Source organism: Taudactylus pleione, unplaced genomic scaffold (assembly GCF_031769625.1).
Source record: "Taudactylus pleione unplaced genomic scaffold, aTauple2 ptg000378l, whole genome shotgun sequence".
NCBI lineage: Eukaryota > Metazoa > Chordata > Amphibia > Anura > Myobatrachidae > Taudactylus > Taudactylus pleione.
The window spans coordinates 7,936,572-7,961,302 of record NW_028284779.1 but is presented as its reverse complement, the minus strand read 5'-3'; the positions used below and the strand labels follow the sequence as shown (position 1 = coordinate 7,961,302).

At 47.0% G+C, this 24,731-nt stretch overlaps 1 protein-coding gene across 5 annotated transcripts in view; it reads right to left on the bottom strand.

The window, feature by feature from the left end:
- DAAM2 (dishevelled associated activator of morphogenesis 2) overlaps positions 1 to 24,731 on the bottom strand; it is a 319,828-nt gene that overhangs the window by 188,650 nt on the left and 106,447 nt on the right. For all 5 annotated transcript variants that reach the window (XM_088445364.1, XM_088445368.1, XM_088445366.1 and 2 more), the window contains exon 3: positions 17,560 to 17,649. In XM_088445364.1, coding sequence (XP_088301490.1) covers positions 17,560 to 17,649 — 90 coding nt within the window. The remainder of the gene's footprint in view (positions 1 to 17,559; positions 17,650 to 24,731) is intronic.

Below are 24,731 nucleotides of genomic sequence, written 5' to 3'. Positions count from 1 at the left end.
GGGACGTTTAGGAGATTAGGGTGCGGGAGGAGGAGGTTAGGTTTAGGCACTAGGGGGAGAGGCTAGGTTTAGGCACAGGGGAGGGGGTATTAGGTTTAGGGTGCGGGAAGCTTAGGTTTAGACACTAGGAAGAGGGGGTTAGGTTTAGGCACCGAGGAGGGTGGGTTAGGGTAGGGGATAGAAAAGTACTCACCGTTAGGTTCTATGGGTGTCGGGATCCTGGCTGTCGGTATTCTGAACAGCGGTATCCCGACAGCTGGGATATCATATCCAACCCCAAAAAAACATTTGAGGTTAGTAGAACCATGGGTGCTTCTCCGCGTTTCAGCAGAATATTTTAATAAACATTTATATAATAAAGAGAAAATATAAATACTTATAAATGGGATTAATTCCACTTTCTACAGTATTTCATTTATCTCTGCTTTGCCATGTACAACGTGTTCTGTATAGATGTATGATTCTGGACATTCAACAGAATTTGTGTGAAATGACATTAAGGGATCATGTGAAACATTTAAGAAGAAATGTTAGCAGCCCGTTAAATTGGCAGAAAGTTGAGTCCTATAAAGTGAACTGATCTGTCATTATTGCAGCACGCGGCTTTACTATTTTGGGATGCTGGGTCTGTGGCCAAGATCATTATCATCAGAGGTTTCCTACAGCGTAACCAGACTAAACCAAAACAATATTTATATATATTGTATTGGTGCTGAACGGTTCTGCGTAATCTTTATGTAAGCTCTTTATATTTAGATAGCAACTCAGTTGGTTATTGCAAGTTGCCATATTTATGAAACAGTCTGCCTCACAAGTCATTGACTTAAAAGACGATTCCACTTTTTTAATCTTGTACAGCCTGTACATGGTGGCCCTGACCCCCCAGGGCATCATTCCTCTGCTTCAGCAATACCAATATTAACCCTGATGGAACATGTATCATGTCATTGAGAGGGCTCCCTGGATGGGTGAAGAGGTCTCACTTGTTGCTTCCTACTCTGCAGATTGAGCCTTGCATGTGGAGGCCCAATTTCATCAGAGGCCACTACAGCAAAAGAGGAGAAAGCACACAGCAGCCTAGGTACCCGGCAGATCGAGTTTCAAGAGTTTTTCTGTTTGTTCAGTTGTTGGGCACTACTAAGTAATAAACTGATAATATTCAAATAAAAATTTTCTCAAGTAATTTAAAAACAGTTATATTTTTAATAAACACAATACACGCAAACAAGAGCTGGGGCAAACAAATCGACAAAATGTGGAATTACACCTTGTGGTCACACAAGTTATTATCCACACAAAAACGCTGTGTCTGCCTTCCCATTTTTCTTCTTTATTGCTTCTTTTTTGTGCATCTTCTTGGTGCACACTTTGGGGGGGTCTCAGGAAGACCGTGAAAAAGTGATGTCATACATTGGCGCATCTTCTCCATTGTAAAGGCATAAAAGGCATGAGGCATAAATGGTGCAGAAAAGAGACAAGTACTGTATCTCCATGTTGATGATCTTCAGTAACACAATTATTATCTTCATTACTATTATTACACTATGACGTCCTGCAGGAATAATTTTGTCTCAGGGGCCTATTTACTAAGCAGTGTTAGGAGGAGACAGAGTGAAAAGTGATAAGAAAGTGATAAGGTGCCAGCCAATCAGCTCCCAACTATCATTTTTCAAACACAGCCTGTGAGATGACAGTTGGGAGCTGATTGGGTGGCACCTTATCACTTTCTTATCACTTTTCACTCTGTCTCCTAACACTGCTTAGTAAATAGACCCCTCAATGAGGGAGTGAAAAAGATTTCAGCAAATGAGTCAATGAAACGTGAATTGAGGCCCAACGCTGATTCCCACGGTTTCCATCTTGGTGACACATTTCGGCGTGTCTCAGTTTGCTATAGATTTGCCGAGCAGCATGAAGACAGTTTGGACTACGTCAAGAACATATGTATAACTGTGGGGTGTTTCGCTTTCTCCAGCCTGATGCCGGAACACAGATAACAATGAGCGTGTAGGAGACACCATCACATAAGAATGCTCTAATCTCAGGGGTACTGGACTCAACTCGTATTTTGAATTAAAGTGTCACAGGAGAACTAGGGACAAATATGAGTCTAGCAATCCGACACCATCCATGTGCCGACTTCATTTGTTTTCTCACTGTAATAGTCCTGAATCCTGTAGACATAGAAAGGCGATACTAGGCAAAGACTTGACGGATTAAATGCTTCATCTTAGGGCTACAGACTCCTCTGTTATGGGACATTATGTAACAGAGAATAACATGACTACTGTAAGTCAGTGATAATGGGGCAGATAAGCGAGATTAGGGCTGCTTCAGGTCATTTATTCATCATAAGTTACTGTGTGGCACCTAGAACACATAGGGGCTCATGTACAGATGGATGAAAACGCAATTTGCGCCTTGTTCTCTCAGCAAATGTATTTGTTTTCAACTGTACAAGCATAGCGCCTGTTTCTATGGTGACTGAGACGCATTTTGTGCTTAGGGAGGCGAAAGTACAGTAAAAGCATCTGCACAACGCGTTTCATGATGAACACAAGAAAGATGTATAAGAGACTGGGTGGAGGCGGATCACTTGCAGGCCCTCGACCACAGGTGTAACATGCAAACTAACGATGACCGATGGCGGCTTCCGATTAGCTGGACCCCTCTGAATCCATTCTATCTATACTAACACTATAATAATATGGTTCCTGCCATAGATTTGCATTATTATAGTGAAATTCATTGCAATCAGTTCGCAGCCATAAAGAAAATTCCCATTAGATTTTTTTCAAGACGAAGCCGACAGATGTGTTTATTGAATTGAATACTTTCATTTTGTCTTTGAGTCTTGTTCCAAATTCATTTTATAGCAAATGCGACTTTGGTCATTAAGGGGTCTATTTACTAAGCTGCTTTAGGAGATAAAGTGAACGGTGATAAGGTACCAGCCAATTAGCTCCTAACTGCCATGTCACAGGCTGTGTTTGAAAAATGGCAGTTAGGAGCTGATTGACTGGTACCTTATCACCATTCACTTTATCTCCTAACAGCTTAGTAAATAGACCCCTTAGTCATTGAGTGGATGACTGTAACCTTAGCATTTACTATGATCACTGTGAAGCCACACCTCCTGGTGCATGTACCAATGTTCTCTCCGGAGTAATGCAGGCGCATACGCTACCCTTGTCGAGCAGCGCACATCTTGACACACAATCATCTTTGCAAGCCAATCAAAATGCGCCATTTTTCAGGACGCATTTTACGCCTGCGATTTAGAAACAAATAAGTTAAACTCAGCTTTAGTATCCCCGTTATCCCCATGTTCCAGTCCCCCTTTTTTAAGATTTGCCCCGTAACTGTTGGGTCTTATAAATGCCCCCATTTTTCGTCAGTGACACCTCTCACACAGCGCAACTCCTCTTATCCTATGTACTGAATGATACATGAATTCTCAGGATCTGACTTACTGTGAGGTCAGATTTACTGAAGATAAACCTTTAAAATGTGAATACTGACATACTGGACCTCATTCAGAGTCGGTCGTTGCGGCTGCACGGTCGTACGCCACCGATGTTCGCTAAACTGCGCATGCGTAAAATTCGCAATGCGCGTGCGCAAACTAGCTGTTACGATCGAAAATATCTCTCTCCTTCAACTTGGCCAGGTCGTTAGTTTGAGTGACAGGATGAGGCATTTGTGGGTGGTAACAGGGGAAGGTGCTTGTGAACGGGGGAGTGGAGATCCGAATGCAGGCGTGCCTGACTATGCAAACGGCGTTTTATGGGAGTGCATAATTAACTAAGTAGTGTCATAGCACATGTGACATGGGAGGATTTTACACTGACTTGATCATAGAGCTTAAGAGAGGGTATGGTCAACCTTAAGCTCTACGCCCAGTTCCGATGGTTCCCGATGGTCTCGATTAATCCTTATATGCCCGGAGATGACGTGTAATGCGAACGAGAAGGGGGCATATTTTTTGTCTTACGGCCGCATCCTCCCCTTGGTCGTCCAGCTAACGATCCCATCTTAACGACGCAACTTGCGAGTGCATCATTTGCATATTCGGCCCCTTTTCCCTTACGACCGTGCGGCCGCAACGACCGACTCTGAATGAGGTCCTCTGTCTCTGCAGACGCCTGGAAACGCTCATACACAGAGGGTCACAGGTAGGGGTATAATACTCAAAATCCATGCTCTATATCAATGGGCAGAGGGCCTGAGTCTGAGATGTACGTTAAGGCGCCGCTGCTGCGAATTTGAAAGCAGCGGCTTAGCGAAAATATGCAAATGTTGCAGCCGCGAATCCAAATGACTGCATGCTAAGATGCAGCATCGGTCACAGATCAGTGGATTATCGGAGTTCTGAGTAACCCTATGGCTACTCCCAATGATCGCCGTAGCTGAGACGCCGGAGACATTTTTACTGCAGATGGGATCTGATCACAGGCCGAGACACGTCGCAAAAATGGTCGTGACACGCCGAGTTTACACCCCCACCCCCATTGCCGCTCTCTGGCCAAACTAACTCAAACAACAGTTTCAGCATGTCTTACGTATCACAGTGAGGTAGGAAAAGCTTAACGAAGAATAGTACAAAATCTTCTCCATCAATGCCCGACTCCTACAACATCGCCTTCATTTTACTCTACAGCACTTAACGTTTTCTGCTAAGTGGCAAGCAGAAAAACATGGAGCAAATCCTTAAACACTTACCTTAAATAATGCATTCTGAAAGTGGTGCTACTGTATATGAGGTTAAGGGATGGGTACGTGATGGAGGCATTCGGGATCCCAGTATTCAAAATCCCTACGCAAGCGTCCTGACAGGGTTAGGATACTGACACCTGTCAGTCGGTACCCTAACCCTACCCCTCTGAGTACCCCTAACCCTCCCTCACAGGTGCCTAACCCTAACCGCCCCAGTGCCTACATGTAACCTCCCCTACCCTGCACCCTAAACCTAACCCTCCCCCTACTATGTAGACAAAAGTTATTGGACACTGACAGCAAATAGATCAATGAGATGTTATTGACGTCAGTACTTTGCAGGTCCACCATGTGCAGTGATTACTGCAGACACCCTTCTTGACAAACTGTCCACAATTTCCTGTATAACAGCAGGCGCTATGTTCTGCTATTTCGCCTTACGTACAGTGACCAAATGTGACACTGAAGAAGGTCAAGTCGGCCTAGAATGCACCCGTCACTCCAATTTATCCCAGAGGTTCTCAATTGGATTAAGATCAGGACTCTGCGCTGGCCAGTCCGTCCTGGATACCAAATTTTCTGTATACCTGCCCAGCGTCGCTTTGGAAAATGACGGGTGGCATTGTCGTCCTGATAAAAACATTTGTTGCTTCCGTAGAACTGTCAGAATGTAGGGAGCACAGAGTTATCCAGAACATCTAGTTTTATACCTTCACAAACACGTGTCTGCTGCAAGAGCACAGCATTTGGCTTGTCCAATCACTTTTGTCTACATATTATACCACACACACACACACACACACACACACACACACACACACACACATATACACACAAGCTGATATGCCCAGTTCCACCTAGGTAGACCTTAGATATTTTCATTTCCTTCAAACTAGACGCCGTAACATAGCATTTTGCATGCAGATAAAGCCGCAGTTGCACACACAATGTAGCATATCATTTTAATCAGCAGAAGCTGCTTGTGCGTCCTAATCACATCACTTTGCGAATAAAACACATTTTATACGAAAAAGTCTCACGGAAATACGCTCAGCTCTACTGAGTCGAAGGGCTGTTTAACGTGATAGGAGGCTAGATGTATGTGGACACATCCGTATGTCTGTTTTAGTTGGGCCATCAGTAAGCGCATGACCGACCTAAAGTTGGAGCAAGCGCAATACTACATAGGGATGGACAGTTTTTTTGGACAATTGGTAAAGATGCCTGCGGGTACTTTGCGGGGACAGCATGTTAATGCAAGCGATAGCCCTGAAAGGATTTTTCCTGCACAGGAAAAGTAAAAAATGCGAATAATTGCGATAATATTGGGCAAAAATATTATAGCCAACATCACGATTATTGCTAAATAGACCCTCAAGTCCTTGAAACACAGCAAGGACTCGAGCAAGGGAACTGAAGCAGATGTAACACTGACAAGATGTCATAGATAGTTAAAAAAGATACAAATTCTGGCAAATAATGGAACAGAGCCAACACCTAAACGTGAGATTGGAGAGTCAGGGATGGAGCTGCTGGGAATAACCTGCATCTCACCCAGGCTGACGAGACAGATCAGGTAGGGAGACAAGTGAGGCACAGTACAGGCCAGAGAAGCTTACAGGCTAAAGTCAGCCGTGCACAGGGCCTGATTCAGACCCGCTCGCAAGCGTGTCGATGGCCGGGCAGTGCGAAAGCGCGAGCCCCGGAGCGAGCGAGAAATCACTTGCTCCGGCGCTCGCATCCAAAAGGGGCGGCTGTCGATGTTAATTGACAGCTCACCCCGTTTGGTAGGCGGGCCGGGAGGGGGGGGGGGGGGGTTTGGGTGGCTGGCCAAACGGAGGAACTCTATTAGAGCTGGAAGCTCACTGGGGCTTGCAACGGACCAGACCCTACCACAAGGGTCTCGTCGCAAGCCCGATGGTCTGCGATGGTTGTGACCATCACCTGGCCGCTTGCAAAAGCTGTGGGTAGTCACCCACAGCTATGCGAGCAGCCAGGAGGCCGGTCAAAAAAAAAAAAGTGGACGCCCTGATTCAGAGCGAGCGCTCGCTTTTTGTGAGCACCTCTGAGTCAGGGCCACAGTTCAATAATTTCTCTCTGACCAAGCAACGAGCTACAGCTTTAATGTCCAATGTGGCTCCATTGCCAAATGGAATGAGATGTGACCATACAGCGCTCATCTCCCAACATTATTTACCAACATGTTCGAGATTCAGACTTCACTCTGATTATTATGGAGCATCAAGATACTTATGGGGGTCACAGATGTGGAGGTGTCAGGTGACGGAATGGGTATGAAATACCGCCGGCCGCATGGTTCGACTCCCATCAGCGGCAGCGGAAGGCCGACAGCGCTGGAAATCCCGATCGTGGATAGGTGAGTATCTACTAACCTAACCCCCCTAACCCTAACCCACCCCCCAAGTGCCTAACCCTAATCCCCCCTTTAAGTGCCTAACCCTAACCACCCCCTTCCACGCTGCCTAAACCTAAGTCCCCCGGGGGGGTGCCTAACCCTAACCCTCCCTCCCCCTAGCCTAACCCTAACCCTCCCGGGTGGGTGCCTAACCCTAAGTCCCCCCCGGGAGCCCTAAACCTAATCCTCCCCCCCCCCGGCGGCTGTCCGCTCGCGGCGCCCGGCATCCCTACGATCGGGATGCCGGGCAACGGTCTCCCGGCGTCAGGCATTTCACCCTTGCCGGGATATGACAATCGGGAAGCCGGCTGCCGGTATTTAGGCAGTCGGCTTCCTGATTGCTTCCCCAGGTGACATGCGGCAAAGTCACAGTATGTACAGCGGAGCCTCCCCATGCCCTCACTCAAGTCACCGGCCCCTCACTGCTGGAGGGTCCATTTACAGATCTCATTCCGTGCTGCCCGGCTCCCAAATATCCAGAGATCATTTAGATTTCGTTATGCAGAACATTTATACAGGTATAACATAAAAATTAAGCCCAGTTATAAGTATGATATACGTTTTGTTTTATTAAATGGCGGAATGATGAGCATGTCTACAAATGCGTCTCTACTGTGCCAATATGTAATAACTATAGTAGGAATGCAAAAAAGTCAAATCCCCCCCCCACCAAAAAAAAAAAGTCTACTCAAAAATGTTATTTTCCTAGTTCTTCTTCTTTCCAAGTATAATTTGTTCTCCCTCCTGACCCCAAGCAGCTTCTTTATTAGAACATTCTGCTGTTCAACATTATTCTGTATTCCATCAAAACCTCAATTTTTCATTCCAGAAAGCCAAGAGTACAACATGACAAGTGGGAAGATTTAAAGTCCCTGTTTTGTTGACCCCATCTCTTTAAATAACTATGAAAGTATTTGAACACAGATAGTGACATACATCACTGGCCGTGCGCTGCGTACATGTTATCAGTGCACGCTTGTTTCTATTGCTTCATGGACTATTACATGAATGTCATATGATGTCATGCCAACTGAATGATATTTATCAGATGGTGAATGTCAGGCCGTTTATATTCATCGCCTCATCCAGGAACATTTCACCGCAACCTCTGTCAAAGAGTAGGGCTAATCTTTACCAATACTCATGCCCCAACAGCAGGGGGTGCCAGACACAGAACACTGTGACTGTGCAATTCTCAACTACTGACACTTCATACACCTCAAATTTTAATCTACTTAACTTTAGGAAACTTTGGGCCTGATCCAGAGTAATAAGCTATTGCTGTGCTTTTTGCAGCTGAGGATTTGCCATATTATGCTAATGAAACAGCGTCCGGCAATGAGATGCCCATCGGAAGCCATTGCAGCTGTCCCCAATTGCGTACACATACGCAGCATCGGACGCAGGTCTTGCAAACATCAGCTCCTTGAGTGAGTCTACGGTCACTCAGAATGACCGCCGTAACAGAGACACCAGAGCCATGCTTCCTGCGTACGGGACCGCAGATGCAGGATGTGATACGCCTCCGAAAAGATTGAGACGCATTTGCTTTTTTTAGCCGACACTCCCCGTTGCCTCCCCCAAACGCTCCCTGCCTGTCAGTCACACTGCGGAAAAAATACTCGCTGCAAGCGACTACAGCACTGTACTTTGATGCATGTGCAGGACGGCTCAGACGCATACGGATTACGGAGTGGCTGCAAATCGCTCCAGTGGTGAAAACATCGGTATAGTCATGATGCATCTAGATTCCAAGGCGTAGTGAGAACAGTGTCTTACATAGTATATGTGTTTATGTATTCATCACGGGTTCCGGACTATAGATAGACAGTAATAAGGAAGACAATGTCTAGATAGACACCAGATGTATATAGGTCGACTGGGACAAAAGGTCGACAGGGACAAAATGTCAACAAGCTAAAGGTCGACATGTAAGAAGGTCGACAGGTACAAATGGTCAAAATGTCAACCGGAAATTGGATGACACTTAAATGGTCGACACGTTCATTTTTTTTTGTTTTTTAGGGTTAGGTTTAGGCACTTACCGGAGGTTTAGGGTTAGGCACTTACCCCGACAGTTAGGCACTTACCGGAGGGTTAGGCACTTACCCCGACAGTTAGGCACTTACCGGAGGGTTAGGCACTTACCCCGACGGTTTGGGTTAGGCACTTACCCCAACGGTTAGGGTTAGGCACCAGGAGGGAGAAGGGTTAGGGTTAGGCACTTACCCCAATAGGCACTTACCGGAGGATTAGGCACTTACCCCAATGGTTAGGGTTAGGCACCAGGAGGGAGGGTTAGGCACTTACCGGAGGGTTAGGGTTAGGCATTACCCCGATAGGCACTTACCGGAGGGTTAGGCACTTAACCCGACGGTTAGGGTTAGGCACCAGGAGGGAGGGTTAGGCACTTACCGAAGGTTTAGGGTTAGGCACTAGAAGGGATTGTTAGGGTCAGGCACCTACCCTGACGGTTAGGGTTAGGCACCAGGAGGGTTAAGCAACAAGGGGAGGGTTGTACCTGTCGACCTTCTTACATGTCGACCTTCAGTGTGTCGACCTTTTGTCCTTGTTCACCTGTTGTCCCAGTTGACCTATTGACTGTCTAACATCTGGTGTCTACATTTTTACTGTCTATCTGTTAATCCACACCCTACTTCTCACCCAGGCGCGGGAGGCATCAATTGGGTTTTTGCGGTCAAACCCTCTGGAAATGACGTTTTCGGAGGTTTGGGTGCTTTCTGCATATGCACCAAGCTCCGGAATGTAAAACATCCCAGGACTTGGATGCTGTGGGCAACGCCATTTTTAGGGCCCATCTTTGTGGGCTTCTACTCATGACTCGCCCGAGAGGATTACAATCAGATCCATCCCAGCACCCGCCGCGGCGTGTGCATCCCTCAACGATGCGCAGAAGGCCTGGGTCATAAACCTGGAAGTCCTTCTATCGCGAAGGACAGCTCTTACCGGGAGTGCTGTACTTTGCAATTTTTTGTCATGCATACCGGCATTATTTACACTGGTAAGTCTGTGATGAGTGGCGGGATGCACCGCATGCAAACTGCGATGCATCATGCCCCAAAGCAATGCAACAGGTGGCTTTAATGAGTTAACATCATGTGACATGGTTGGTGTGAGCTCATAGCTAAGAGAGTTAGGGGTATATTTATGAAAGTGGGATGGCTGGAGAAATGTTTTGGTCACTGTGGTAACAACAGCAAAAGCCTTGTTATCGTCAGCAATCATCACCAGGGCGGTAAGTGTCACCAGCACTCACTGGTTGTAGTGGTGCGGTGGTACATGTATGCTTGTGATACCATGGCATTCAACACGACCCCTACCACCAGGTACAAACCACTCTGCTCCAGGACTGCCCAAGTAGTTTATGATTGCGGTCAGCTGCTATTTTCACCATCTGAGTACAGCACAAACAGAAAGAATTGCCTGAAAAAGAGATGCTTCACCCCGTCTCTGGTCGGGACTTGCGTCTTCCTGGGTGTGAATTCCGCCATTTTATTGTAGTCCATTAACTGAGGAGAACCCAGAGGGGAGGTTCAAGAGGCAAATATCGGGCCATGACCATGTAATTTGTGTCACCATAGCCCTGTCATTGTGCAGCAAGAGGTGGGTCTATAATGACACATAGGGATGGCCATCGGCCATTGATGTTTAGCAACCATCAATGGTCTGCTACCGATGGCAGCAGAGATCCTATGGCGGCACGGCCTACACATGTGCGGCCGCCATCTGCGTATGGGAACAATCAGTGGTTTTCCCTCAATGGTTTAAAACCATTGACCATCAATGGATTAAAACCATTGATGGCCATCCCCTAATGACACTTAATCATGCAGTCATTGGCTAACATAGCGCCATTCACAGCACACGTTATCATGGCCTCACACTGCACACTTCACATGAAAATGAAGCGGGAATTGGGAGGGGGCCAGAAAAAGAGAGTAGTTAAGTATTTTGAGGCACCAATGTGACTTCTGATTTACTATATGCTAAAGATATCATCATTAAAATACACACATGTCCTATTGAAACAGAACAAGTTGCCTGTATGAGGGGACCCTGGTGTGTTTCGCATTCACAAACCATTATACATTCCATCACAGGACACCTACGTCACACTTGTTACACCACTGCTTGCCAAACAGGACACCACTATTAGGAACAGCAGTGCCATATTTCAGGTAGCATCTTCTCTCCAAGGATGATACACTGCATGTTAGCACAAAGTATTTGTTAACAGTTGTCTTCCTACTCTCCAGCTCCATATAACCGAACGCATTTACCAGCATAGTGCATTACGGCGGAGTCTGCCAATGCATAACATTCCCCAGGCTTGTTTCCATTCAGGAGTAGTGACAGGGGTCGAGCGGAGGCTAATGAACTCATCCCTGGAATTTTATAAGGCTACAAAAGACAAACGTTTTACCATATGCATTAAAGCTAAAGCTGGAGAGTTCTTAGTGATAGTCATCTTCTGGCCGGGGGAAAGCGCTTAGCAAGACACAAAGCATACCGGCAACACACAATCTCTTGCCAAGTTAATTAACAGTAGCAGGCGCTGCCAGAAGCCAATAATAGGAGTCCCTTGGATGTTTTTCTTATATTAAGCCCATGATTACCTACTTGGGAAGGAGGTCCGGTCACAGGCAGGCATCTGGTCTGGTTCCAAACCACTGGCTCCTGGAGCACAGTACATTCATATCACCAGCCTGACCTGAGCCCAATGCCAATATGAGTTGCTAGTCCCTATACATGTTACAGTGGTCATACCATACTTATCATACTTATATCATACTTACCATACTTAAATGGTAGCATTGTTTCATATTATTCATGCTTACTTTCAATTCAATCCAATAAAGTCAACAGGAGGGATCTGCTGAGAGGGATGACCAGGTTGGACTGAGGCATAAAGGGGCAGATCGATGTATGAAGCTCTGGAAAGTGATAAAGTGGAGAGTGATAAACGACCAACCAATCAGCTCCTGTCATGTTACAGGCTGTGTTTGAAAAATTACAGTTGGGAGCTGATTAGGTGGTCGTTTTTCACTCTCCAATTTGTCACTTCCCAGAGCTTCATACATCTGCTCCAAAGTGCCCACCAGGGATGTCGTGACAAGGGCCCATTGTTAAAGTGTATGGTCATCCACCAGAGGGAGTGTGGCCAGTTTCTACAGTTTGCTTGGCTAACCATTAGGCAAATCTTGTTGTAGTTTCTATAGAAGCAATCCAAGAAACAATGTTTATAAGTGGTCCTGCTCCACAAGGTAACTGACCCTCTAACAGAATAAAAATGTTCAATTCAGTGCACAGTCTGAAACATGACACCTAGAAGAGGGGGTGGGCCCCCAGACAATGGAGCCCATCAGGAATTTTCCCCCTACCCCCGTTCGCAACTTACACCCGTGACTTACAGTACCAGGGACCAGTGACATCAATTGCTCAAATGTCTGCTAAGTGTACAATGTAGAAACTAAAATCTCATGTTGGTATGCAATACAGACCTTCACATCTCTGGTGGGTATACAATACTGACCTTCAAATCTCTGGTAGACATACAATAATGACCTTCAAATCTCTGGTGGATATGCAATACTGACCTTCAAATCTCTGGTGGCTATACAATACTGACCTTCAAATCTCTAGTGGGTATACAATACTGACCTTCAAATCTCTGGTGGCTATACAATACTGACCTTCAACCTCTGGTAGATATACAGTACTGACCTTCAACCTCTGGTAGATATACAATACTGACCTTCAAATCTCTGGTAGGTATACAATACTGACCTTCAACCTCTCGTAGATATACATTACTGACCTTCAAATCTCTGGTAGATATACAATACTGACTTTCAAATCTCTGATAGGTATACAATACTGACCTTCAAATCTCTGGTTGGTATACAATACAGATCCATAAAAAAATTCTGCTAGGTATACAATACAGAGCAATAAATCTCTGGTAGGTATACAATACAGGCCACCAAATCTCAGGTAGGTATATAATACTGACCTTAAAATCTCTGGTATGTATATAATACTGACCTTCATATCTCTGGTTGGTATACAATACAGATCCATAAAACTCTGGTAGGTATACAATACAGACCCATACATCTCTGGTAGGTATACAATACAGGCCACCAAATCTCTGGTAGGAATACAATACTGACCTTAAAATCTCAGGTGGGTATACAATACCGACCTTCAAATCTCTGGTGGCTATACAATACTGACCTTGACATTTTTGGTGGCTATACCATACTGACCTTCAACCTCTGGTAGATATACAATATTGACCTTCAAAATCTCTGGTAGGTATACAATACTGAATTCAAATCTCTGTTGGGTTTACAATACAGACCCATACATATCTGGTAGGCCATCAAATATATGTATATAATACAGACAATTAAATATACGATACCTGAATATATCTGGTGTGTTTACAATACAAATCCTCAAATCTCTGATGAGTATACAGTGCAGACCCTCAAATGTATGGTAGGTAAACAATACAGACCATCAAATCTGGCGAGTATACAATACAGACCCTCAAATCTGCGGTGGGTATACAATACAGACCCTTAAATATCTGGTGAGTGTACAATACAGATTTCAGATCCTAATGTTTATCTGTCCCGTGGTCCTGCGCTGTATCTAAGATTACTGGAGGGGCTGTCTTGGGAAGCTGCAATGCCAAGTACTGTGAATGATCCAAATTGTGCACAAATTTTGCACAAATTGGATTTTCATAGTGGATCAGGACTTTCCAAAGATAGTTCTAGCAATGTAACCTCTAAGTTACACTGTTCTTGACTTTATGGTTACAACATATAAATATACAGTAGAAATGGGGGTTAAGTGGAAGACGCTCTACAATTCCAGTGAAAATTCCTGGCGATGTGAAGCCAATACAGGAAGACTGCAGTCCGACATATCTCTATACAACACAACGGGGAATGTTCAGTTACCTAATTCACAGTTCCGTAACAGGGCAGCAGTGCGCTCTGTGCCCGCCCCTAAACCTGTGATGACATGATGTCACGCCAAGGGTGGGAGCTGCTGACTGTAGGAAGTGGAGAACTGCCCGAAACGTCCTATGGATACTTCGGGCAGCTGTACAGTCTTCAGGGTGTCTGCCTGGAGAGTTCCTTGAACGCTCTGGGTGGCTCTGCAGTAGTGCTACTGCCTGCAGGGTGCCATTCCAGCCATCCCAGTAACATACTTTCCGGCTTCAGCTGAACCTTCCAGCCATTGCAGAGTCCCCACCCGGTGAAAGTGTCATGAGCACGAGCAGACTGGCTGTCACACATGTGCATGACACAGCAGCCCGTTGCTGGCAGTGGTAGGCTGCTAGCAACAGCGAGGAGGATGTAGCTGAGGAGGGGGACGTCGCTGGACCTCACCGGATAGGTAAGCAATGCCAACGGCATATTCTTTACTACCACTGCAATACTAATCAAAATATGCCGCTGGTATTAAGAATGGTTGTTAAATGGGGCCCTTAGTTTGGCTTTTTGCTTTTTAAAAAAAATCCCTTATTGTTCAGAAAAGAAGTAGCTGCCTTCAGCTGGCAGACCGGCATGCACAGAGCGCTGCGAGGAGGTTAGGTTGGCTCGTGCCCTGGTGGGCTGTTGACAGTACTTCATCGTTGGCCACCTGGAATGATCAGTGTGGACTCTGGCTCTGAAAGCAGGAAGTAATGAGAATGATGGAAAGATATTAGAGTGTCATGTACGGGGCATAATCTGTCAGTGCTGACAGAATAGTTTTACCAGCTCCGTCCCTTGGCTGGCAGCCTGGAGGAGCCAGATGGCTGTATTGTCATGGAAGCACATGAAAGCATCTCGTCGGTCAGAGAGGAAATGTACTACTTGCCCGACCTGAGCCTGTACAGCTACACCTCACAATGAGCGGAAGTCATCCCAGGCCCCGTTATCTGCCTGCCAGAGGAAATCCAGTCTGCATGTCAAATGCTGCAGCCGTTTATGTAACACAAGAGAGACGTGTGCCCCTCAGAGAGAACGGAGATCTTCCCACAGGACGAATAAACAGGTAGAAATCATAAACACAAATACAGACGTTTATTTTAGTGAACTTGTCCAGCTATAAACCCCCGCATCATCCAGAATCTCACGGTTCCTCTTGTGCAGATGATTGATGTCTTTTATGTACTAATCATCTTAACATTATAAAAGATATTAAGAAAAACTGTAGACAAGTCCTTGTAATTTATTGTAGCTTTAACGGAACATTAGAAGTGCGCTCTCAGGGCCTGATTCAGAGCCGGACGCTCTTTGCGAACGGTCGTTCAGAAAAAGGGGCCGGCTATTTAAATTGAGCGCTCGCTGTTTGCGGTCTGTTGACGCCTCTATGTCTGAGCGAGCAAACGAAACATGCGCTCGCTATTTTGTAAAGACGCCCCCTGGCCGTTCGCATCATACGTCATCTCCGCTATTTATTAGATTAATCGAGTACATCGAAAGGCTAAAAGACAACCAAGTGACGTGGTCGACGACGCTGCTTTGTTAATTATGCACTCCCATTAAACGCCCGTTTTGACCGTTTGGCACGCCTGCGTTCGGATCTCCACTCCCCGTTTTCAAGCACCTTCCCCTGTTACCACCCACAAACGCCTCATCCTGTCACTCAAATTAGCAGGCCCTCGCTGTTTTGCGAGCGCACGATTTCCGACCGCAATGACTGGTTGGCGCATGCGCATTACGACCCATACGCATGCGCAGATGTGCGAACATCGCTTACGAGCGGCTCTGAATCAGACCCTCAGAGCGAACCCTGAAGCGTAATGTATTGCGCGCTCAGTCCTCCATTATAATGCGTTTTATTTATTAGGCACCACAAGGGCTCCATAGCACTGTACAAAGGGGTAAGTATGACAACAAGAGACACAAGTACAGACTAATATAAACCGTACATAAATTCACATAGATACAGGGTCTGATCCAGAGGGGGGCGCTAATCCCATATGGGCGGCTGCGTCTTTGTGTGCAGTGCTAGTGAGAATTCATGCTAATGCTGCAGCCGCTGGAGAAGTCCTGAAGTGAGAGTGGTGATCAGGGAGGAGAAAGAGGGGTAAAGTAGGCTGTCGCCGGCACAGAGGTGGTAGTGAAGTCCAAAGTGCCAGGTGAGGTCAGATCGCCGGGGTAAGATGTGTAGAGGGAGACGAGAAAGGAAGCAAAGGACACTGTCACGGCTTGGCGTGCACCTGGACCCGGAGTGGAATCGGATGGTGAGTGAGGGCTCGTTTGTTGGTACTGGAAAGCAGCCGGTCTTAGGGGGATATGACTCATGAATGAAAAAGTAAGTCGGGTACACACGTAGGGTGGGGTGAAGCTGGAGAGACACTGGCGGTACTCAGTGGACCGGGGTCGACAGGACAAACAACAGGTTGCAGGTACAGGAGGCGAGTAGTAAACAGGAGCCGGACCACACCAAGGCTAAGAGGTGAAACTGTTTGAAACACACTGGAACTACGGCACTTTAAGGAGCAAGGGAGCACAGAGAACTAGCTCACAGCTTACGCTGTGATAGACGTTGCACTGGCAACTAAAGGACCTCTTGACAGCCCTTTAGTACCCTCAGGTAGTGCAGGATTGGCTGCTAGCACTCCCAGCCCAGGCTGTGACCGGATTGGCACAAATCAGACATCTGACCAGAATCCAAGATGGCCACGCCCAGCAGTCTATAGCACGGAAGCGCTGCCAGTCTCACCCCCTCTCACCTGCCTCCAGATGGAAGCCCTTAGTCTGCAGAGGCTCACTGTGCAGGATGAAGGAAAGGTGTCAGAGATAATTCTGATTATATTCTGCCCTTGGTAGCTTCAAAACTTTCACTGGCGGCTGAGGGTGGAATAACATCCGCTCCACGAGCTAACAGCTATCAGCACAGGGGAGGGCCAGATGCCGATGACACTACCTCAACTTATGAGGTCACATCTGGACCCCTGACCCTCTAGGCAACAGGTAACTGCAGCTACTGGAATTTCTGAGGTTGCTGACACCTCTTTAAAGCTCTTTATATATTAGTGCTGAACATCTTCGCAACTAAAACTTTCTCTTCCTGTACAAAACATGAACTTTGCTGGAAATAGGAAGAAAATCTGTCACCTGCTACACAGTATTTTTGTATCATCTTCAGTCTTCACAAGTTTCTCAAATATACAGTATTTGTGGATGTTACTAATAGCTCTTTTGCATACGGGAAACTGTCTCAGGTTCACTGACCCTTTGACTAGGGTTATAAAATGCCAAATACTAGGAACTGCACAATTATTATCCAGTGTATTCATTAACTGTGAACGCCTAGAACGAGCGGAATTCAGACTATGACTTTTCTGTGTTCTCTCCATATAATGATTGACGGGGAGGTGGTGGGGGAAGTACCTTTTTCTTGCTGCAGTAAATTTGCCATTTCTTCTCCGGAGGGAGTGCAAACATCGCCTCTCTATTCTTGTCTGTGAGATCCAATTCATCCTGTCAATCAAAAGAGAAGAGAAGAGTCAGTGATGGGGGAGAATGTTGCTGTATGGGGTTATTTAATAATGTCAAGCAAACATTCAGGAACAGACAACAGACAATCAGAGACCAGCATTCACTATAAAACTTGTGCCAGATTGATCAGCGCTAATAGACAGATTTATCAAAGTGTTAGACGGATGTATAACTGACGTAATTTCGCTGGCAATAGGTATTCTATATCCACATCACACTGTATATGACAGTGTTAACTCTGCTTTTCACTGGCAATGTCTTTGCATTTCTTTATGCCACTGGTATTGTGACAGTACACGTACCACCAGGATGGCGAGAACAGAGCAAGATCATAAAATCATCTTTGATTAAAGGTTTTTTTTTTTTATGAATGAGGCATTTTTAATTTTTTATAAATTGGAATTATTTTTAAACATTTTTTTTTTTATTTTTTTTATCCTCTATTAGTGGAACTGTAAGCCCAAATCTGGGCTGTCAGGGCCACTGTGCATGCACAAGCCAACAAACTGGGTCACGTATGTTCATTTGTCTCAAGCCGGCCCCACTGACATCACTAGTGATGTCAGTGGGAGTGATTTTGACTCTGATAGAGCCAAATCACTCCTGGCCTTGCGGTTGAGAAACCCGACCACAGGGTTTCACTCGCAAGTCCGATGGTCGCGATGGTCAAGACCATCGCGACCATCTTGTTGCACGCTCGTATATGCTGTGGGTGGTGACCCACAGCTATACGAGCGTCCAGGAGGACGCTCCATATTCATGGAGGAGGGCACTGATTCAGAGCGAGCACTCTGGTCAGAGCTTCCGGCTCTGAATCAGGGCCCTTGTGTGGTATTTTAGGTGGGTACACCTAATGTAGGGTTTATCTATAAACAAATGATAAAGGCTGTGGCGCAGTGGTATTTATTAAATAAACCTATAAGGAGAATGCGAAATGTCTAAGACAGTGGTTATTATCATCTTTTATTATATACGGTATTACATGGGTTCTGTAGCACTGTACATAAGGCGATATTACACCGAACAATGGCCCTCATTCAGAGCCGTATGCTCTGAGCAGAGCGCACGCTCTGAATGAGAGCCGGGCTCCATTTTCATGGAGCGTCCTCCTGGACGCTCGTATAGCTGTGGGTCACCACCCACAGGCTATACGAGCGTGCTTTGTGATGGCCGCGATGGTCGAGACCATCGCGACCATCGAAATTGCGAGCCGGAGCCTGCGGTTGAGGTTTTCAACCGCAAGCTCCGGAGTGATTTTGGCTCTATCAGAGCCAAAATCACTCCCACTGACATCACTAGTGATGTCAGTGGGCCGGTTTCTGACGGGAGGCGTTCCCGTGGGAACGCCCCCATCAGGGAGGCACGCCCACCAAAGGGGGCGTGCTGTCAATCAACATTGACAGCACGCCCCCCTTTGATCGGACACAACGAGCGAAGGACTTTCCTTCGCTCGTCGCGTCTGGCGCATGCGCACGACGGAGCTCCCTCCGTCGTGCGCATGCTCAGTGCATAACATCGACCCACTTGCAAGCGGACAGCCGCTCGCGAGTGGGTCTGAATCAGGCCCAATGATCTTAATGCAGGGAGATATATCAAGCCTTTTAAAAAGGACAAGGTGAGGTGTCGCCCATAGGAAGCAATCAGATTGTAGCTATCATTTATCTAGTACATTCTATAAGATGATAGCTAGTATTTGATTGGTTGCTGTATTCACTTCAGACAAGTATATTCCCCCAGAGAAAACAAAGTGATAAAACAGAGAGATTTTAGTTACCTAAATTAGAAAAGAAATGATAAACTGCATCACACCCTAGCTTGTGGTACTGTCCCTTATTCTGAATTATTAGTATTACTATAAAAAGGCCTTTACACTGGCCCTGGGCTCTGTGACAGTCACACGGTCAGTGGATGAAGCTCTAAGCCAGGTAGCAGCTGCTGACAAATGTAGAGCCTCCCGGGGACCCTCGCATCCCGGGCAGCGTGCTGACGGTCTATTCTCCGCGTCTTAGCTGCGACTGAACGAGAACATATGGAAATGTTTAAAGGATGGATTCCCAAACCTAAGGGGCAGACAAGTGAAACAAGAGCTATACCCATGTTACATAGGATTACTGGGCCCAGAGTGAAATTCCAGATCTAAAAATACGCCCAGGAATGCTGTCTGAGGTCAGGGAGCTGGGAGAACCTGGGGGGGGGAGAGTGACGGGGAACTCGGGAGAAAGGAGACAAGGGGGGCAGCCAATGTGCGATTTGTTTGCTGAAACTGAGATATCAGCCCCATAGAATGCGTGGAGAGAAGCGGGTGCCACCTGGAGCAGCGCTATGCTGTTGAGGGCTTGTGGTCCCCATCATATTGGATCATGGGAGTTGTAGTTCCACAGTAGCTGTTGCATAGCACAAAGTTTTCTAATGTTTTATTATTGGCTTAAAATGACATTGTGACCTATTCCCAGCACACGTTCTTTCTCAGGAGAGAAGCGATCGTATTATTCTACTATGCCAAAATAAACAAATATAGAACTCCAATGGCCTAATACTGCCGTATCTGCAAAGGACTGTTAGCATGGCAGCAAATGCAGAACCAAGATCACGGATCACTGCAATCACAACTGCAAATCAATAGCCAGCAACAGCGCCTGTATTAAGAGTGGTCCCTGGATATTTATCTTGCTGGAACTGTCCCTGTTTTTCAGTGAGTACTGATAAACTACATAATACAATTGCTATATTTCTGCATGTTACATGCAATTCCTGCCAACTATTCTCACTCTCTAGCCTCTGAGAGGAGATTGGGTACAGGATGCTTGCGCTCAGAATCCCGGCGGTCAGGATACAGACACCTGTCGGTAAGTATCCTAAATCTAACCCTCCCGCACCCTAACCTCCGCCTCTAGTGCCTAAACCTAACCAACCTCCCCAGTGCCTAACCATAACCCTCCCCCCCTATAGCCTTACCCTAACCCTCACCCCCTAGTTCCTAAACCTAACCCCTTATCCTAAACCTCCCCCTATTTACCGCCAGAATGGCGGCAGTCGAAATGCCGACACCGGGATTCTGACTGGTGTCGGGATTCCAGAGCTGGCATTCTGAGCGCCGGCATCCCATCCTCCGGGATTTAAACTACATCCCCTGAGATGTTTCCGCTCAGCAACAGCAAGAATTTGTAACTATGAGAATTGTTCTCCATACTTTGCACTAATAAAGTTGTTTCTACTAAAGCGCTGTGGAGTTTAATCGGGGGTAGTTCCGGGAAGGCCGTTACGTGCTGGATGGTTTATGTTATTCTGTCGGGCTGGCGTCAGCACTCGGGCAGAGGGATGTACCGAGGATTCAGGACAGTGGGAAGCGGGTGCCGGGGTTTACAGGAGGTGCTGTTCACACATCACCAACTCTGCAGGATGCTGAGAAGCTTGTTCTTTATAACTGCTCCAAGCCCGGCGTCTAGACACAAACCGAACTCCGGATTTTATCTTCTTACAATAGATGCTAATGACATCTCTTCAGTCTGGCGCAGACATTGCCCACAGCCCTCCGTGCCAAGCAGAGATGGGGTGCGGACATATTTTCATCATCATTCACATTCTGTGATGTCATTCCTACTGGCTTCTTCTCGTATAGCTAGTTATTATTTCATTTATCACAGTGCCCAGCAAGCCAAACGTTTCACTGGGAGATGACTGCTAGGAACACAAATGACATCCAGGGAGAGATGTATCAAACCTTGGAGAGAAATAAAGCACCAACCAATCAACTTCTGTCATTTTTTCAAACACAGCCTGTAAAATGGAAGTTAGAAGCTGATTGGTTGGTGCTTGGAGAGTGATAAAAATTGGCAGAGATAAAGTACCAACCAATCAGAGCCTGTCACTTTACAGGCTGTGTTTGAAAAATGACAGGTGCTGATTGGTTGGTACTTTATCTCCCACAATGTAATCTCTATCCAAGCTTTGATAAATACCCCCATGAAATTTAACAAGCTCTGAAACAGCTTTTTTTCCTGAGCTTGCAGCTTTTAGCCAAAACCATCTGAAACCCAAGCACTTTGGTGCCTACCAAGGGGCAACTGTGACACGAGACCCGGGTCTCGCACAGACGGTAGTGGTCAGCACTGGGCAGGCATGTAATACAATGTACGGCACTGACATACCTCCCAACATTTTACCACACATAATCAAGTCAATATGTGACTCCAATCTGGACAAATGGTGCCACCAATTCGCCCAAACCCAGCTGATCCGCCCGAAAACATCTCCTTTTGGTTGTAACACTGGGCCTGATTCAGACCCGGTCGCAAGCGGTGAGCGCTCGCAACCGGGTTGATGGTGGCCCACAGCGCATGCGCACGACAGAGTCGGCTCCGTCGTGCGCATGTGCGAGACCCGGATAGCGACAGGCAAACCGTCGCTCCGGGTCTCGCACCAAAGGGGGCGTGCTGTCGATGTTGAGTGACAGCACGCCCCTTTTGGTGGGCGGGCCGGAGGGGGTGGGAGAACGCCTACCGTCTGGGGGCGGCCCCGAAAGCTCTCTGGGGCTTGCGGCCACGAGACCCTACCACAAGGGTCTTGTTGCAAGCCCGATGGTCTTGACCATCGCGACCATCATCCTGGCCGCTCGCATTAGCTGTAGGTGGCAACCCACAGCAATGCGAGAGGCCAGGAGGCCACTCCATAAAAAAAAAAAAGACGCCCTGATTCAGAGCCGGACGCTCTGACAGAGCGCTCGCTCTGAATTAGGGCGTCTTTTTTTTTTTTTTGACACTGGTGATGTACACGCTCCTACTTTTGCTCATACGCTCCTGTTGTCATGAGGAATTTGTGCGCCAAGATGACGGCATCCATGGGAGAGTAAAATTGTGCATTGTTGCATTTGAGGGGTTAAATGGATCGGAATGGGGACGGGGCTTTTGCAGGGTGTGGATTAATCACTGAGTTTACAGTATTTTGGCACCCGCATGCAAAAACAAAAATCAGATTTCGGGACAAGATTATGGGCCTGATTCAGACCCACTCGCGAGCGGCTGTCCGCTCGCAAGTGGGTCGATGTTATGCACTGAGCATGCGCACGACGGAGGGAGCTCCGTCGTGCGCATGCGCCAGACGCGACGAGCGAAGGAAATTCCTTCGCTCGTTGTGTCCGATCAAAGGGGGCGTGCTGACAATGTTGATTGACAGCACGCCCCCTTTGGTGGGCGTGCCGGGGGCGTGCCTCCCTGACGGGGGCGTTCCCACGGGAACGCCTCCCGTCAGAAGCCGGCCCACTGACATCACTAGTGATGTCAGTGGGAGTGATTTTGGCTCTGATAGAGCCAAAATCACTCCGGAGCTTGCGGTTGAAAACCTCAACCGCAGGCTCCGGCTCGCAAATTCGATGGTCGCGATGGTCTCGACCATCGCGGCCATCACAAAGCACGCTCGTATAGCCTGTGGGTGGTGACCCACAGCTATACGAGCGTCCAGGAGGACCCTCCATGAAAATGGAGCCCGGCCCTCATTCAGAGCGTGCGCTCTGCTCAGAACGTACGGCTCTGAATGAGGGCCAATGTAAATGAAATAAATGGGTAGAGAGGACACATTTCGACGCTTTGTGGGAAGGCGCACGCTAACAGTGACTGGGCGACATCCTTTAAATTTTTGGGATCCATTTTCCACCGTCCAAGAGCACTCATCATATACATTTCTAGGTACACTTTCAGCATTGTAATGAAAACATTTAAAACAGACACCTAATAAAACAGTTCTTATACACAGTCGAGTCACATTATTATGACCTCCTACATTTGACGTGAGCAGCCTGTAGCCCATGAAGTACGTCATGTTCCGTGCGCTGGCTTGGTGGGTATATAAGGTGTGCGATAGGCCGTCTGCACACATATCACTCGTTGCTGTCATGGGTAAAAGGGGCGATTTATCCCAGTTGCAAAAAGGGATGATTACTGGCTTTCAGGAGAAGGGTGGCAGTATTTCTGACACAGCGCGTGCTGCTATGGTGAAGTTGTATCGTGACTGGACAGATGGCACCATTGCGAATAACCAACGTGAAAACTGCGCAGCACCACCTGCCATTGATGTGAGAGGTGAACGTCGGCTACGAAGGTGCGTGTGGGCCGACTGACAAACTACAGTGGAGCAGCTCACCATCAAAATGAACCTGGGGGCCACCAGGCGTGTGTCTAAAACGACAGTTCAGCGAACCCTGGTGCGTATGGGGCAAACGGATGGTCACTACACCTATGCTAACGAAGGTGCATCGGGAGAAAAGGCTTCAATTTTCACGCCTGTATGGGAAGTGGACCTCCGCTGATTGACGAAGGGTTGCCTTCTCCAATGAGTTCCGTTTTCTGCTTCATCGAACGGATGGACGATGGCGTGTCAGACGAGAAACATCGGAGAACAAACACCCTGCAACCATTGCTGGACGAACACAAGCTGGTGGTGGCAGCGATATGGTCTGTGGAATGTTTACATGGCATTCTCTGGGCCCACTCATCCATGTGGAAGGCACCCTCATCTGATTTGGTTATGAATCTATCCTTGCAGAGCACGTACACCCATACATGCTGATTGTCTTCCCTGAGGCGGATGGGATCTTCCAGCAAGACAATGTGACATGTCACACGGCTAGAAAGAGCCAACAGTAGCTGGACAAGCACGACCAAGACTTCCAAGTACTTCCCTGGCCCCCTAATTCCTTGAACTTGAACCCAATTGAGTATCTGTGGGACCACCTCGATCCTCGTGTTCGCTCTATGGATACTCCACCACGCACCCTCCAGCAGCTATGGGATGCACTGCAGTCAGCATGGCTCCAGAGACCTGTGCCAACCTACCAGCACTATATGCTGAGCGCTATATGACGATATTAAATAGAGACCTCACTAAATCACTCCCAGCCCGTTTAGCTGCTGTCTGTGCTGCAACACAGGGTGGCCATAATAATGTGACTCGACTGTGTATCTCTGCACTCTCGTTTAAGACATAAATGAAGCTAAACAGAGCAATATTATAGGACAAACAGACAACTAGCAAGCAGTGCGGGTCTTCATTTTTAGCAGACATAAATAAGG